The 17,814-nt window shown below is 48.7% G+C and overlaps 2 protein-coding genes across 6 annotated transcripts in view; one reads left to right on the top strand and one right to left on the bottom strand.

The window, feature by feature from the left end:
• Positions 1–8,939, top strand: part of LOC116968008 (AP-4 complex subunit mu-1-like) — a 21,858-nt gene extending 12,919 nt beyond the window's left edge. The window contains exons 2-4 of the mRNA XM_033014642.1: positions 146–196; positions 2,878–2,995; positions 7,475–8,939. Coding sequence (XP_032870533.1) covers positions 146–196; positions 2,878–2,995; positions 7,475–7,675 — 370 coding nt within the window. The 3' untranslated portion in view covers positions 7,676–8,939. The remainder of the gene's footprint in view (positions 1–145; positions 197–2,877; positions 2,996–7,474) is intronic.
• A 3,476-nt stretch (positions 8,940–12,415) lies between these two features.
• LOC116968079 (cohesin subunit SA-2-like) overlaps positions 12,416–17,814 on the bottom strand; it is a 95,445-nt gene continuing 90,046 nt past the window's right edge. For 4 of the 5 annotated variants that reach the window (XM_033014703.1, XM_033014705.1, XM_033014702.1 and 1 more), the window contains exons 36-37: positions 14,270–14,344; positions 12,416–12,751 (exon numbers count right to left, since the gene is read on the bottom strand). In XM_033014703.1, coding sequence (XP_032870594.1) covers positions 12,743–12,751; positions 14,270–14,344 — 84 coding nt within the window. In that variant the 3' untranslated portion in view covers positions 12,416–12,742. The remainder of the gene's footprint in view (positions 12,752–14,269; positions 14,345–17,814) is intronic. The other variant, XM_033014707.1, reaches the window with a different exon arrangement.

The raw sequence follows: 17,814 nt of genomic DNA, 5'->3' as shown, positions 1-17,814 counted from the left end.
TCTCTCTCTCCTCCCCCCCCCCTGTCTCTCTCTCTCTCACCCCCCCCGTCTCTCTCTCTCTCTCCCCCCTCTTCCAACGTGGGGGGTGTTTAGTGCTGGCCCGTTGTCACTAACGCCTCCTCTCTCTGTGCCTCTGTGTCTTCAGCCAGGGTGTCAACATCAGCGTTCATCTCCCGGTGCCCAAGGGCACTGCCAGGTGAGAGAGAGACCCTGTCCCCTCTACCCTCGTGCCCACCGCCCCTTGGGTAACGTGCCCCATGTCCTCTGCCCACAGCCCACGGATCACTCCCCTGCCCACTCCAGCGTGAGAACGTGCCCTGTGCCCACAGTTTACTGCCCTGCGTCTCCTTGGGTAACGTGCCCTGTGTCCCTGTGCCCACAGCAGCCCACAGCCCACCTCACCACCCTCCCCTGTGTGAGATCGTGCCCTGCGCCCACTGCTGTCCGCACCGCCCCTCTCCTTGGGTAACGTGCTCCGTCTCCGGCAGTGAGAGACAAGATGCCGGAGTAACAGCGGGGACAGGCAGCATCTCTGGGGTGACGTATATTGTGCCGAGACCCTGCTTCAGGCATAAACATCGCCCATTCCTTCTCTCCGGAGATGCTGCCTGTCCCGCTGAGTTACGACTGCATTTTCTGGCGATCTACCCCACCCTCTCCTCAGTGAGAACCTGTCCTGTGCCCACCGCTCACTACGGGTAACTCTGCCTGCTGCCACCCACTGCTCTCCGCACCGCCCGCTCCTCGGGATGTGGCCAGTTCTCACCCCAACGTGGAACGACAGATCCACCGCCATCTCCCGTGTGCCAAAAACCAGCCCGTGCGGGTTTGGCGACCAACCGGCGCTCCCTGTAAATTGTCCCCTCGTGTGTCGTGAGTGGATGGGGAACTGGGATGACGCAGTACTGGTGTGAGCGGATGGTGGATTGTCAGCGTGGACTCCATGGGCCGAAGGCTGCCTCATACGTACAACAACACCACAATGAAGTCCTTACTTGCAGCAGCACAACACATCCATAAATGCACACAGATAAGATATTGTTTTGTTATTCTTTTGTTCCTGTGTGTTCCTCCCATACTCCAAAGACGTGCAGCTTTGTAGGTTACTTGACTTCCCTAAAGATTGTAAATTGTCCCTGGTGTGTAGGATAGTGCTAGTGTACAGGATGATCGCTGGTCGGCACAGACTCGGTGGGCCGAAGGGCCTGTTTCCGTGCTGGAATAATAATCAAGTCTTCCACAGTGTGCAGATAAAGGGATTAACATTGAGTGCAAGTCCAGTCACGTCTGATTAAAGATCGTCAGAGGGTCTCCAATGAGGTAGGTGGTAGCTCAGTGCCGCTCTCTAGTTGGTGAGAGGATGGTTCAGTTGCCTGATAACAGCTGGGAAGAAACTGTCCCTGAATCTGGAGGTGTGCGTTTTCACACTTCTGTACCTCTTGCCCGATGGGAGAGGGGAAGTGGGAGTGACCAGGGTGAGACTGGTGCGTGATTATGCTGTTGGCCTTGCCGAGGCAGCGAGAAGTATAGATAGTCAATGTTTAGACACACAGCATGGAAACAGGCCCGCGCCGACCAGCGATCACCCCCCACATACACAAGCACTATCCTACACAGTAGCGACAATTGACATTTTTTATCAAAGCCAATTAACCTACAAACCTGTGCGACTTTGGTGTGTAGGGGGAAATCGAACACCCGGAGAAAACCCACGCAGGTCACGGGGAGAATGTACAAACTTTGTACAGACAGCACCCGTAGTCGGGATGGAACCCGGGTCTCTGACGCTGTGAGGCAGCAACTCTACCGCTGCGCCACCGTGCTGTTCAATGGAAGGGTGGATGGTTTGCGTGACGGTCTGGGCTGTGTCCAAACTGGTTTAAAGATCGGTCCTACCTTGTGGTGTAGAAGTTAGACACAAAATGCTGCAGTAACTCATCGGGACAGGCGGCATCTCTGGATAGAAAGAATGGGTGATGTTTCGAGTCGAGACCCTTCATCAGACTGAAATGTTATCCTTCTGTCTGTCCTGCTGAGTTACTACAGTACTTTGTGCCTATCTTCGATGTAAACCAGTATTCCTTCCTACATCAACTTGTAGTGTGCTCTCTCAGTGACTGACCACGACATATTACTAACCCCCGCCTGCGTTATTACTAACCCCCGCCTGCGTTATTACTAACCCCCGCCTGCGTTATTACTAACCCCCGCCTGCGTTATTACTAATCCCGCCTGCGTTATTACTAACATCAGCCTGCGTTATTACTAACCCCGTCCTGCATTATTACTAACCCCAGCCTGTGTTATTACTACCCCTGTCCTCTGTCAGCAGCCTGCGTTATTACTGACCCCGGCCTGCGTTATTACTAACCCCAGCCTGCGTTATTACTAACCCCGGCCTGTGTTATTACTAATCCTGTCCTCTGTCAGCAGCCTGCGTTATTACTAACCCTGGCCTGCGTTATTACTACCCCTGTCCTCTGTCAGCAGCCTGCGTTATTACTAACCCTGGCCTGCGTTATTACTAACCCTGGCCTGCGTTATTACTAACCCTGGCCTGCGTTATTACTAACCCTGGCCTGCGTTATTACTAACCCCGGCCTGCGTTATTACTAACCCCGGCCTGTGTTATTACTAACCCCAGCCTGCTTTATTACTAACCCTGGCCTGCGTTATTACTAACCCCAGCCTGCGTTATTACTAACCCCGGCCTGCGTTATTACTAACCCCTGCCTGCATTATTACTAACCCCAGCCTGCGTTATTACTAACCCCAGCCTGCGTTATTACTAACCCCAGCCTGCGTTATTACTAACCCCAGCCTGCGTTATTACTAACCCCGGCCTGTGTTATTACTAACCCTGTCCTCTGTCGGCAGCCTGTGGCAGGAGTTGAGCAGCCCGGAGCAGCGTGCCGAGCTGGTTGCCGACACTCGGTCAGTGCGTTGGCACATCCCCATCTTCCCTGGAGGCTCACAGTTCACCGCCCGCTTCAAGGTGAGGGGGAGAGAGGTGGGGAGGGGAGGGCGGGCAAGGGGTGGGCACCAGGTGAACACACAACAGTGCAGCAGCACAGGACCAGGCCCTTTAGCCCACAGTGTCCGTACGGTACATGATACCCAGTTACACGATCTCCTCTGCCTGCACGTGATCCATAGCCATCCATTACCTGCTTATCCATGCCTATAAGCCACTTAAACACCACTTATATCACCTCTTAAACTACTAAGAGCCTCAGAAATCTACTAAATGTCACAGAACACCTCTTAATGCCACTAGCAGGCTATCACCACTTAACACCAGTAATAATACATTTTATTTATGGGCGCCTTTCAGGATTCTCAAGGACACCTTACAGATTAAAACAAGCAAATTACAAACATATAAACAAATGAAACAAAATCTAAGTAGTCTGGACATCAACAATTCAAAGAGAGATAGAGCAGCGGCAGCTAATCGCGCCAGCGTTCACTCTCACTATCGGCAGCCATCTTGGAAACAGAACAATCAAAACACATTTTAACATGAACATCCACCACAGTGACTCCAACACACTCCTCACTGTGATGGAAGGCGAAATAAAGTTCAAGTCCTTCCCCTAGCTCTTCCTTGGTCGTGGGCCTCGACCCCCCCTTTGACGGGACGATCTTGACTCCCGTAGCCGGTGGCGTTCGGGCCCTCCACGTCGCGGCGATCAGCTCCCGCATCGGGGGGATGTCAGCTCCCACGCGCTGGGCGATCGAAAGAGGCATTAATAGCCTCTTTAAAAAGCCACTAAACACGTATATCACTTAAACGCCACTGAAAGCTTCTTAAATGCCACTAACCACCAAAAACCTCTTAAATGTCTTGAAAAAAACATCACTTGTAAAAGCCTCAACACCACTAAAAGTCTCTTAAACGCCACTAACTCAACTAAAAACCTCTTAAATGTCATTAAACACCACTTGTAAAAGCCTTTTTAAATACCACTAGTGCCACTAAAAGTCTCTTAAACGCAACTAATGCCACGTGCAAGCCTCTTGAAGACTAAACGTCACATCAAAGCATTTTAAACACCAGTAAAACCCTCTCAAAGGCCATTAAACACCACGTGTAAAAGCCAGTTGTACATCGCCCTCCATAATGTTTGGGACAAAGACCCATCATTTATTTATTTGCCTCTGTGCTCCACAATTTGAGATTTGTAATAGAAAAAATCACATGTGGTTAAAGTGCACGTTGTCCAATTTTAATAAAGGCCATTTTTATACATTTTGGTTTCTCCATGTAGAAATGACAGCAGTGTTTATACATAGTCCCCCATTTCAGGGCACCATAATGTTTGGGACACAGCAATGACATGTAAATGAAAGTAGTCATGTTTAGTATTTTGTTGCATATCCTTTGCATGCAATGACTGCAAGATTCAGCACAGAGAGTGGTGAATCTCTGGAACTCCCTGCCACAGAGGGTAGTCGAGGCCAGTTCATTGGCTATATTTAAGAGGGAGTTAGATGTGGCCCTTGTGGCTAAGGGGATCAGAGGGTATGGAGAGAAGGCAGGTACGGGATACTGAGTTGGATGATCAGCCATGATCATATTGAATGGCGGTGCAGGCTCGAAGGGCCGAATGGCCTACTCCTGCACCTAATTTCTATGTTTCTATGTTTGAAACCTGCGATTCATGGACATCACCAGTTGCTGGGTAGCTTATGCTTGTTTTGGGGACTAGTCCCCATTCAGTTTTCTCTTCAGCATATAAAAGGCACGCTCAATTGGGTTCAGATCGGGTGATTGACTTGGCCACTCAAGAATTGACCATTTTTTAGCTTTGAAAAACTCTTTTGTTGCTTTAGCAGTATGTTTGGGATCATCGTCTTGCTGCAGAATGAACCGCCGGCCAATAAATTTTGAGGCATTTGTTTGAACTTGAGCAGATAGGATGTGTCTATACACTTCAGAATTCATTATGCTACTACCATCAGCAGTTGTATCATCAATGAAGATAAATGAGCCAGTACCTTCATTGACAAATCCACACCTGACTCCTGAAAAGTGCTTCTGATCTGTCGGACAGGTGTTTGTGGGATTTTTCTTTATTATAGAGAGAATTCTTCTGTCATCAGCTGTGGAGGTCTTCCTTGGCCTGCCAGTCCCTTTGCGATTAGTAAGCTCACCAGTGTTCTCTTAATGATGTTCCAAACAGTTGATTTTGGTAAGCCTATTGTTTGGCTGATGTCTCTAACAGTTTTATTCTTGTTTCTCAGTCTCATAATGGTTTCTTTAACTTTCATTGGCACAACTTTGGTCCTCATGTTGATAAACAGGAATAAAAGTTTCCAAAGGTGATGGAAAGACTGGAGGAAAGACTAGGTGCTGAGAGCTCTCTTATACCTGCATTAAGGAGGCAATTAAACACACCTGAGCAATTATAAATGCCCGTGAAGCCATGTGTCCCAAACATTATGGTGCCCTGAAATGGGGGGGGGGGAGGAGTGGGGACTATGTATAAACACTGCTGTAATTTCTACATGGTAAACCCCAAATGTATAAAATTTACCTTTATTAAAATCTGACAATGTGCACTTTAGCCACATGTGATTTTTTCTATTACAAATCTCAAATTGTGGTGTACAGAGGCAAATAAATAAATGATGGGTCTTTGTCCCAAACATTATGGAGGGCACTATGGTGTATCTGATCTTATTGGATCACATGCACAGAACATTGAAAAGTACAGCACAGGAACAGGCCCTTCAGCCCACAATGTCCATGCCGAACATGATGCCAAAATAAACTAATCCCTTCTGCCTGCACGTGATCCATATCCCTCCATTCCCTGTATATCCATGTGCCTGTCTAAAAGCCTCTTAAACGCCACTATTGTATCTGCTTGTACACCACCCCTGACAGCACGTTCCAGGCAGCTACCACCCTCTGTGTAAACAAAACTTGCCCCGCACATCTCCTTGAAACTTTGCCCCTCTCACCTTAAAGCTACGCCCTCTAGTCTTTGATATTTCCATCCTGAGAAAATGCTTCTGACTGCCTACCCTATCTGTGCCTCTTATAATGTTATAAACTTTCAACCGGTCTCCCCTCAACCTCCAGGGCTCCAGAAAAAAACAATCCTAGTTTGTCCAACCATTCCTTGTAGCTATAACTCTCTAACCCAGCAACATCCTGATAAAGATAGACACAAAACGCTGGAGTAACTCAGCGGGACAGGCAGCATCTCTGGAGAGAAGCAATGGGTGACTTTTCGGGTTGAGACCCTTTTTCAGACTGAGTGTCAGGGAAGAGGGAGATACATAGACAAGGAAGTGTAAGGTGTGAAAACAGGGCAAAGGGAACAGAGATCAAGGCAAATGTGAAATAGATCGTTGTTAGCTGGGAGAAGTAAACAACAAAGCAAACGGATAAAATGTAGTCGGAGACAGTAAGACTGGTGGGAGAACTGGGAAGAGGAGGGGATGGAGAGAGAGGGAAAGCAAGGGTTACTTGAAGTTAGAGAAGTCAATGTTCATACCGCTGGGGTGTAAGCTGCCCAAGGTGCTGTTCCTCCAATATGCGCCGGGCCTCACTCTGACAATGGAGGAGGCCCAGGACAGAAGGGTCAGATTGGGAATGGGAGGGGAGTTAAATTGTTTTAACAGAAGATTCAGTTGGCTTTAACAAAAGATACAAAATCTGTAGAAGGGTCCCGACCGAAACGTCACCTGTCCATGTTCCCCAGAGATGCTGCCTGACCCGCTGAATTACTCCAGCACTATGTGTTTAGGTTTGAAGATACAAAGTGCTGGGGTAACTCTGTGGGTCAGGCTGCATAAAAGATAGGCACTGTACAAACTCCGTACAGACAGCACCCGTAGTCAGGATCGAACCCGGGTCTGTGGCGCTGTGAGGCAGCAACTCTACTGTTGCACCAGCAATGCTGGAATCTTGAACAAAACAAAGTGGGTGTGGATGGGTGGGAGTGTGTGGGTGTATGGGCATGAGTGAGGGTGGGTGTGGGTATGAGTGGGCATGTGCGGGAGTGTGTGGTGACGTGTGTGCTTGTGCGTGTGCACGGTGACGTGTGTGCAGTCACGTGTGTGCGTACCGTGAGTCGTGTGCGTGCGGTGACATGTGCAATCACGTGGTGTGCGTGTGTAGATGGGTGTGTGGGTGTCGTGTGAGCGTGTGCGTGCGTGTGGTGCCGTGTGTGCGCGCGTGTGGTGTCGTAGGTGTGAGTGTGTGTGGTGACGTGTGTGTGTGAGCGCATGTGTTTGCGTGCCGGGCAGTAACGGTGCTGCTTTGCTTTGTCCCGTGCAGCTGGAGGTGCCGCGTGTGTGTGGTGTAGGTGTGAGTGCATGTGTGTGCGTGCCGGGCAGTAACGGTGCTGCTTTGCTTTGTCCCGTGCAGCTGGAGGTGCCGCGTGTGTGTGGTGTAGGTGTGAGTGCATGTGCGTGTGTGCCGGGCAGTAACGGTGCTGCTTTGCTTTGTCCTGTGCAGCTGGAGGTGGCGGATCTGAGCGCTGCGTCGCTGTTGGAGCTGGGCCCTGCCTGCATGCAGTTCGAGCTGCCCATGACCACCTGCTCGGGGCTGCAGGTGCGGTTCCTGCGCCTCTCCTCTGCGCATCCACCACCCCTACAGCCGCCGCACCGCTGGGTGCGATACGTCACGCACAGCGACTCCTACCTCATCCGCATCTGATCCCACCGGACAGCCGGGACGCTGCGCTGACCCTGGGAGCGTCCGAGACCTGGTGCCCACCACAGTGAGACCACGACAAATATTTAAAATCATCAGAGGAATTGATCGGGTAAATGCACAGAATCTCTTGCCCAGAGCAGGGGAATCGAGGACCAGATGACACGGGTTCAAGGTGAAGGGGAAAAGATTTAATAAGAATCTGAGGGATAAATTTTTCAGACGAAGCGTGGTGGGTGTATGGAACAAGCTGCCGGCCAGAGGGCGACCCTATGATAACACACAGCAGGTAGAACCGCTGCCTCGTTTTGCCGCCAGCCCGCCTCGCACCGCCAACAAGCTCGGACACGAAGTGCTGGAGTATTGTGTAGGAAGGAACTGCAGATGCTGGTCCACACCAAAGATAGACACAAAACGCTGGAGTAACTCAGCAGGACAGGAAGCATCTCTGGAAAGAAGGAACGGGTGACGTATCAGGTTGAGACCCTTCTTCAGACTGAGAGTCAGGGGAAGGGGCGACACAGAGATAAGGAAGGGTAGGGTGTGAAAACGAGACATCAAAAGCGATGGAGCTCAAGGAAAATGTAGATTGTTATTGTTACCTAGGGGAAGGTGAGAACAAAGCAAACATAAAAATTCAATCGGGGGGAGTGAGGCTGGTCGGAGAACTGGGGAGGGGCGGAGAAAGGGAACGCAAGGGTTACTTGGTGAAGTCAATGTTCATAGCGAGGAACATTAACTACTAACTTCAAGTAACTTGCTTTCCCCCTCTCTCCATCCCTCCCCGTTCCCAGATCTCCAACCAGTCTGACTGTTCCCGATTACAGTTTATCTCGGTTTTGTTCTCACATTCCCCGAGCTAATATTCTCGAGCTAACAAATCTACATTCTCCTTGAGCTGCTTCTCTTTTCATGTCTCGTTTACTGAAGTCAATTAACCTGTACGTCTTTGGAGCGTGGGATGAAAACTGAGCACCCGGAGAAAATCCACGCAGGTCACGGGGAGAAGGAACAAACTGCGTACAGACAGCACCCGTGGTCAGGATGGAACCTGGGTCTGTGGCGCTGTGAAGCAGCAACTCTACCGCTGCTCCACCGTGCGGCTCTGTCGGAACAAGCTGCCTGAGTCGCTCAGTCAGAGACATAGATGGCCCTTTCTACAGCCCCATAGAGCTGCCCTGGTGAGATCTTGAAACAGAGGATTCCATCAACATTGTTCTCAGAACCAATGTACAATTAATGTAAATAAAAGTCTTTAAGTTAAAAACAGCGTGTGTACAATGAATGGTTCAATGGTTCTTTTTTGATCACATGTACCAAAGTTCAGTGGAATTATTTTTTCGCACAACAGATCAGTAAGATTATTACGGTACCCAAGTACACTCCTCGATTGAAACACACAATGTACAGAAACAGCCCACTGAGTTGTTGGGCAGCTTACAACCCAGCGGTATGAATATTGAAGATAGATACAAAGTGCTGGAGTAACTCAGCGGGACAGGCAGCATCTCTGGAGAGAAGGAATGGGTGATATTTCGGATCCAGACCCTGCGAGAATATTGATTTCTCTAACTTCAAGTAACCCTTGCTTTTCCTCTCCGTCCCCCCCTCTTCCCAGTTCTCCGACTAGTTTCACTGTCCTGATTAATTTGTGTAGCAGGAAACTGCAGATGATGGTTTACACTGAAGATAGACACAGAATGCTGGGGTAACTCAGCGGGACAGGCAGCATCTCTGGAGAGAAGGTGATATTTCAGATCGAGACCCTTCTTTACTGATTGCCTTCTTGTCACCTTGCCCTCAGCTAACAATGTACCATTCTGCATTTCCTTATCATCGTCTGCTTTGATCTGTTGTTTTCACACCTTACACTACCATATCTCTAGACTCCCTCTGCCATCACTCTGTCAGAAGAAGGATCTCGACCCGAAACTTCACCCATTCCTTCTCTCCGGAGATGCCGACTGTCCCGCTGAGTTACTCCAGCATTTTGTGTCTACCTTCATTGTAAACCAGCATCCGCAGTTGCTTTCTACACACTGAGTCCATGTGAAAGAGTCGCCGGATTTTGGTACCATTTTCACAATACCAGCTGCATCCGTTGCCTCTGTCTGGATCACGTTATAGGAGTAGAATTAAGCCATTCGGCCTATCGAGTCCACTCTGCCATTCAATCATGGCTGATCTCTGCCTCCTAATCCCATTTCCCTGCCTTCTCCCCATGACCCTTGACACCCGTTCTAATCAAGAATTTGTCTATATCCACTGACTTGGCCTCCACAGCCCTCTGTGGCAATGAGTTCCACAGATTAATTACCCTCTGACTAAAGACGTTACTCCTCACCTTCTTTCTAAAAGAGCATCCTTTAATTCTGAGGCTGTGACCTCTGGTCCTAGACTCTCCTACCAGTGTGAACATCCCCTCCACATCCACTCTATCCAGGCCTTTCAGTATTCTGTAAGTTTCAATGAGATATCCCCTCATCCTTCCAAACTCCAGCGAGTACAGGTCCAGTGCCGACAAACGCTCATCATATGTTAACCCACTCATTCCTGGATCGTCCCGTGAACCATCCCCTCTCCTTGCCAGGACACCTTCAGCCTTTGTGGTTGAAGACGTGGATGTGGAGAGGACCAAACTCCACCTGTATCCACCTATCACTCCCACCAACACACGGCACTGGACCTGTACTCGCTGGAGTTTAGAAGAATGAGGGGGGGAGCTCGTTAAAACATACAGAATAGTGAAAGGCTTGGATAGGGTGGGTGCGGAGAGGATGTTTCCACTATTGGGAGATTCTAGGACCGGAGGAGGGAGTGGCAGCCTTGAGGCTGAAGAACTGGTGTGGATGTGTCATTGATCGGTGGCTCGAGGGTCTGAGTTTAGTTTAGAGATACAGTGCGGAACTTGACCAACGGGTGGCACTGCAACGGCCGCCTCGCCAACAGGCTGTCTCCTTTTCTTCCTGTTGTTTGGTTGTATGTATTAAATATATGTTTTAGTGTATCTTTAGCTTTGTTGAGGGGGGGGGGGGGGAACTTTTTTTAATCTCTTACCTCGACGGAGATGCGATTTTTTTCAGTATCGTATCTAAGTCCGCACTGTGGCTTAACATCGAGGAGCTGGCGGACTCTTGTGACTCTTGTTAGTGATTGACTTTGGGAGCTCCAACCGCGGACTTTAACATCATGAAGCTGGCGGTCCCTGGTTAGATGACAACTTTGGGAGCTCCAGGCCGCAGGAGCTTCGATCGCCCGAATGTGGACGGTTCGACTGCCCCGACAGCGGGAGAATGAAGATGAACGAAGATGAAACTTTTTCGCCTTCCATCACAGTGAGGAATCCGCTGTGGTGGATGTTTATGTTAACTTTTATGTGGTTGTGTGCCTCGTTGCTTTTATTATATGACTGTATGGTAAATCGAGTTTCACTGTACCTTAATTGGTACACATGACAATACCTTTGAACCTTTGAAACAGGCCCTTCGGCCCACCGAGTCCGCGCCGACCAGCGATCCCCGCACACTAACACTATCCTACACACACTAACGATAATTTAGAATTTTACCGAAGTCAATTAACCTACAAACCCGCACGACTTTGGAGTGTGGGAGGAAACCGGAGCACCCGGAGAAAACGCACGCAGGTCACGGGGAGAATATACAAACTCCGTACAGACCGCACCCGTGGTCAGGATGGAACCCTGGTCTGTGGTGCTGTGAGGCAGCGACTCTCCCGCTGCGCCACCGTGCCACACAACTTGCCCACACTGGCCAACATGTCTTAGCTACACTGGTCCTACCTGCCTGCGTTTGGCCCATATCCCTCCATACCTGCGCTATCCTTATATCATCACTCACCCCTCATCCTCCTGCGTTCCAAGGAATAAAGTCCGAGCCTGTTCAAACTTTCCCTCTAGCTCAGGGCCTCGAGTCGTGGCAGCATCCCTGTAAATGTTTAGATTAGCGGCATCCTTCCTGTAGCTGTAGCAGGATGGCCAACACTGAACACAATTGTGTAAGTGTGGCCTGACTATTTACATGGTGAACCTGACCATTTGTAGTTGCCAAGTTACAAGTGTATGAAATCAGATCATCCCCAGATCAAATACAAGACCACAATCAGAAATATTTAACCATCCTCTGCTCCCCATAAGAGAGCCATTGAGAAATGCACCAGCATCTCGGCGGTTAATGCTCAGTGTGAAGGCTGTTGGAGTGTAGTACGGAGCTTGTACATTCTCCCCCCTGACCTGCGTGGGTTTTCTCCGGGATCTCTGGTTTCCTCCTCGACTCCAAAGACGTACCGGTTTGTAGGTTAATTGGCTTGGTATGAGTGTAAATTGTCCCTAGTGTGTGTTGGATAGTGTTAGTGTGCGGGGATCGCTGGTCAGCACGGGCTCGGTGGGCCCGTTTCCACGCTGTATCTCTAAACAAAATTAAACCAGTGTGTGGGAAGGAACTGCTGATGCTGGTTTAAACCGAATATAGACACAAGAAGCTGGAGTAACTCAGCGGGACAGGCAGCATCTCTGGAGAGAAGGTATGGGTGACATTTTGGGTCGAGACTAGTCACCTGTTCCTTCTCTCCAGAGATGCGGCCCGTCCCACTGAGTTACTCCAGCATTTTGTGTCTATCTATACCACAATGTGGCCATTCAGTGCATAACAATTCAAACATTGGATTCGGGGGGGGGGGGGGGGGGGGGGGGGATGGAAATCCTGCATTCACTACACAATATAGTGGCGGCATAACTTTTAATTGCCTTTATTAACAAAATGAAAGATAAACTGCAGAAAAATCTCTTTACAGCAGAAATTTACAAAATGGAGTTAACTGTACAAAACAAAACATCCGATCGATACGCCGGGTTTGAGAAACCTTCATTGACACTCCGGGGTCCTGTGTCTCAACAACTGAAGCTTCAAGCCAACAAACACCACTAAACTAGTGGGCCAACTGTGAACGGTTCCCTTTGGTAGAGAGACTCATCTCAAACACAAATCACAACTTAATCCAACGCAATCTTGGCTCCTGTTCCTCAAAGCATAAGACGAGTCTCCAGCAGCTTCAGAAATCCTAAGGGAGAAAAGATGAGACGTGGAGAGGAGTATTCAGAGTCAAGGTAGCACAAAGATCTTGAGTGGACTTTTACTTTAGTTTAGAGATAGATGCTGGAAACAGGGCCTTCAGCCCACCAAATCCACGCCGACCAGCGATCCCCACACACCAATGCCCCTGTCCCACTTAGGAAACCTGAAACCTTGGGTGGGGCGCAAAGTCTCCAGAGGTTTCCGTTCAGGTTTCCAAAGTGGGACAGGGGCATTACACTATCCTAGACACACTAGGGACAATTTACGATCTTTACCAAAGCCAATTAACCTACAAACCAGACCTGGGTTCGATCCTGACCTCGGGTGCTGTCAGCATGGAGTTTGCACGTTCCACTGTAGATTTCCTCCAGGTGCTCCGGTTTCCTCCCACACCTCAAAGACTTGCGGGTTTGTAGGTTCATTGGCTTCTGTAAATTGCCCGTGAATGTGTAGGGAGTGGATGAGAAAATGGGATAACATCGAACCAGTGTGAACGGGTGATCGATGGTCGGCGTGGACTCGCTGTATCTCTAAACTAGAAAAAACCCCAAAAAGTAAAAGGATATTTTCAGCAAGATGACAAAAACCTGACTATTGTCGAGAACTACTTCACAATACACTATGGAGAAATATGAAGCACTCTCCAAATACTAGCATGATCATAATTTAAGATTGAGACGGATAGCTTTTTTTAGTGCTTAGTTTAGAGATACAGTGCAGAAACAGGCCCTTCGGCCCACTGGGTCCACACTGACCAGTGATCCCCTCACATTAACACTATCCCACACACACTAGGGACAATTTTTACATTTACCAAGCTAATTAACCTACATACTTGTACGTCTTTGGAGCGTGGGAGGAAACCAAAGATCTCGGAGAAAACCCACGTTGAGAACGCACAAACTCCGTACAGACATCACCCATAGTCGGGATCACTCTGGAGTTTAGAAGGATGAGAGGATATCTCATTGAAACATATAAGATTGTATGGGGCTTGGACACACTAGAGGCAGGAAACATGTTCCCGATGTTGGGGGAGTCCAGAACCAGGGGCCACACACAGTTTAAGAATAAGGAGCAAGCCATTTAGAACGGAGACGAGGAAACATTTTATCTCTCAGAGAGTGGTGAGTCTGTGGAATTCTCTGCCTCAGAGGGCGGTGGAGGCAGGTTCTCTGGATGCTTTCAAGAGAGAGCTATTAAAAATAGCGGAGTCAGGGGATATGGGGAGAAGGCAGGAAAGGGGTACTGATTGTGGATGATCACATTGAATGGCGGTGCGGCTCAAAGAGCCAAATGGCCTACTCCTGCACCTATTGTCTATTGTCTAAACCTGGGTCTCTGGCGCTGCAAGGCAGCAACTCTACCGCTGCGCCTCAATGTACAGTGCATTCACCATGGTGAATTAAAGTGATTTAGCACAAAGGACAGCTGAATGGAAGTTACACTGGGGAAGAGGGAGGGGAGAGAGCAGAACGGCACATTATCATCTACAGTAACTTACGTCAATGTCTAGGATGGTCGAGTCGAAGAGGTCCTGCAACAGCCCAGCTCTTCCCCGTCTGCTGAGGGGTTCCTGCTGAAAGGCACAGAAAGGTCAGGCAAAGCTGGGGCAAGTGCACACGCAACGGCAGAGAGACCTTCACCCAACTGGATGGGGCAAGGCAGGTAAAGAGGCGACAGAAAAGGGATTTCTCCCCAAAAACTCGTGTTCAGCTTTCCCCTCCCTTATCAAAGCGCGATCCCACCTTCCAAATTATTCCCAATGCTTCATCTTGCTGCTTTTGTTCTCAGTTCTGTCCGTCAGTTGGTGTGTGTGTGTCCTCAAATTTACACTGAGATAGGACGGCACAATGGCGCAGCGGTAGAGTTATCACCTTGTAATTTGACGTGGATAAGCTTTTCCCACTGAGAGTAGGGAAGATTCAAACAAGGGGACATGACTTGAGAATTAAGGGACAGAAGTTTAGGGGTAACATGAGGGGGAACTTCTTTACTCAGAGAGTGGTGGCTGTGTGGAATGAGCTTCCAGTGAAGGTGGTGGAGGCAGGTTCGTTTTTATCATTTAAAAATAAATTGGATAGTTATATGGATGGGAAAGGAATGGAGGGTTATGGTCTGAGCGCAGGTATATGGGACTAGGGGAGAATACGTGTTCGGCACGGACTAGAAGGGTCGAGATGGCCTGTTTCCATGCTGTAATTGTTATATGGTTATATGGTAATAGCGCTGGTGCTAGAGACAGTGCTAGTGTGCGGAGGATCGCTGGTCGGCGCAGGCTCGGTGGGCAGACGGGCCTGTCTCTAAACTAAACTAACTGCACAAGACAAGGCAGGTAACCACGTGACATAAAAGGGATTTCTCCCAGAAAACTCTGGTGTTCAGCTTTCCCCTCCCTTATCAATGCATGACCCACTTCTGGATGGTTCCCAATTCTTCTGTGTGCGAGTCCTCAACTTTATAGACATAGAAACATAGAAAATAGGTGCAGGAGTAGGCCATTCGGCCCTTCAACCCATTCAATATGATCATGGCTGATCATCCAACTCAGTATCCTGTACCTGCCTTCTCTCCATACCCCCTGATTCCTTTAGCCACAAGGGCCACATCTAACTCCCTCTTAAATATAGCCAATGAACTGGCCTCAACTACATTCTGTGGCAGAGAATTCCACAGATTCACCACTCTCTGTGTGAAAAATGTTTTACTCATCTCGGTCCTAAAAGATTTCCCATTTATCCTTAAACTGTGACCCCCTTGTTCTGGACTTCCCCAACATCGGGAACAATCTTCCTGCATCTAGCCTGTCCAACCCCTTAAGAATTTTGTACGTTTCTATAAGATCCCCCCTCAATCTTCTAAATTCTAGCGAGTACAAGCCGAGTCTATCCAGTCTTTCTTCATATGAAAGTCCTGACATCCCAGGAATCAGTCTGGTGAACCTTCTCTGTACTCCCTCCATGGCAAGAATGTCTTTCCTCAGATATACAGATCTTGTGCTGGTCTCTAGCTGAAGGCCAGACTCTGACTCTATGCAGGTACGAGGTTGGCAAGGTGACGCAGCGGTAGAGTTACTGCCTCACAGCGCCAGAGACCCGGGTTCGTTCCTGATTACGGGTGCTGTCTGTGCGGAGTTTGCACGTTCTCCCCGTGACCTGCGTGGGTTTTCTCCGGGTACTCTGGTTTCCTCCCGCACTCTAAAGAAGTACAGGTTTGTAGGGTAATTAGCTCAATATAATTGCAAATGGTCCCTAGTCAGAGTAGGGTCATGTTAGTGTGCGGGGGATCGCTGATCAGCATGGACTGGCTGATGGACCTGTGTCCGCGCTGTATCTCTAAACTAAACTAAACATGGGCAGATGGACTTTCACCCAACTGCACGAGACAAGGCTGGAAAAGAGGTGACAGGAAAAGGATTTTTCCTTGAAAATTGTAGTATTCAGCTTTCCCTTCCCTTAGCAAAACTTGACGCTCTTCAGGATCAGTTCCTGTGGATTGGAGGGTAGCTAATGTTATCCCACTTTTTTAAGAAAGGAGGGAGAGGGAAAGCAGGGAATTATAGACCAGTTAGCCTGACATCGGTGGTGGGGAAGTTGCTGGGGTTGATTATTAAAGATGAAATAGCGGCACATTTGGATAGCAGTAACAGGATCGGTCCAAGTCAGCATTGATTTACGAAGGGGAAATCATGCTCGACTAATTTCTGGAAATGTTTGAGGATGTAACAAGTAAACTGAACAAGGGAGAGCCAGTGGATGTAGTGTACCTGGACTTTCAGAAAGCATTTGATAAGGTCCCACATAGCAGATTAGTGGGTAAAATTAGAACACATGATATTGGGGGTAGAGTGCTGACATGGATAGAAAATTGGTTGGAAGACAGGCAACAAAGAGTAGGGATTAACAGGTCCCTTTCAGAATGACAGGCAGTGACTAGTGGGGTACCGCAAGGCTCGGTGATGGGACCGCAACTATTTACAATATACATCAATGATTTCGATGAAGGAATTAAAAGTAACATTAGCAAATTTGCAGGTGACACAAAGCCAGGTGGCAGTGTGAACTGTGAAGAGGATGCTATGAGAATACTTGGACAGGTTGGGTGAGTGGGCAGATGCAGTATAATGTGGATAAATGTGATGTTCTTGCCACTTTGGTGGCAAGAACAGGAAGACAGATTATTATCTCAATGGTGTCATGTTGCGAAAAGGGGAAGTACAACGAGACCTGGGTGTCCTTGTACACCAGTCACATAGAAAATAGGTGCAGCAGGCCATTCGGCCCTTCGAGCCAGCACCGCAATTCATTGTGATCATGGCTGATCGTCCCCAATCAATAACCCGTGCCTGCCTTCTCCCCATATCCCTTGACTCCACTAGCCCCTAGAGCTCTATCTAACTCTCTCTTAAATCCATCCAGTGACTTGGCCTCCACTGCCCTCTGTGGCAGGGAATGCCACAAATTCACAACTCTCTGGATGAAAAAGTTTTTTCTCACCTCAGTCTTAAATGGCCTCCCCTTTATTCTAAGACTGTGGCCCCTGGTTCAGGATTCGCCCAAAATTGGGAAAGATTTTTCTCCATCTAGCTTGTCCAGTCCTTTTATAATTTATAAGATATCCCCTCATCCTTCTAAACTCCAGTAAATACAAGCCTAGTCTTTTCAATCTTTCCTCATATGACTGTCCCGCCATCCCAGGGGTCAATCTCGTGAACCTACGCTGCACTGCCTCAATCACAAGGACGTCCTTCCTCAAATTAAGAGACCAAAACTGTACACAATACTCCAGATGTGGTCTTACCAGAGCCCTATACAACTGCAGAAAAACCTCTTTACTCCTATACTGAAATCCTCTTGTTATGAAGGCCAACATTCCATTAGCTTTCTTCACTGCCTGCTGTACCTGCACACCAACTTTCAGTGACTGGTGAACAAGGACACCCAGGTCTCGCCGCACCTTCGCAGTCACTGAAAGTAAGCTTGCAAGTACAGCAGGCAGTGAAGAAAGCTAATGGCATGTTGGCCTTCAAAACGAGGAGTTGAGTATAGG

The sequence above is a fragment of the Amblyraja radiata genome, chromosome 43 (assembly GCF_010909765.2).
Source record: "Amblyraja radiata isolate CabotCenter1 chromosome 43, sAmbRad1.1.pri, whole genome shotgun sequence".
In the NCBI taxonomy this organism is placed as follows: domain Eukaryota; kingdom Metazoa; phylum Chordata; class Chondrichthyes; order Rajiformes; family Rajidae; genus Amblyraja; species Amblyraja radiata.
Note: the sequence above shows the minus strand (reverse complement) of the source record. Positions and strands in the feature narration are given on the sequence as shown.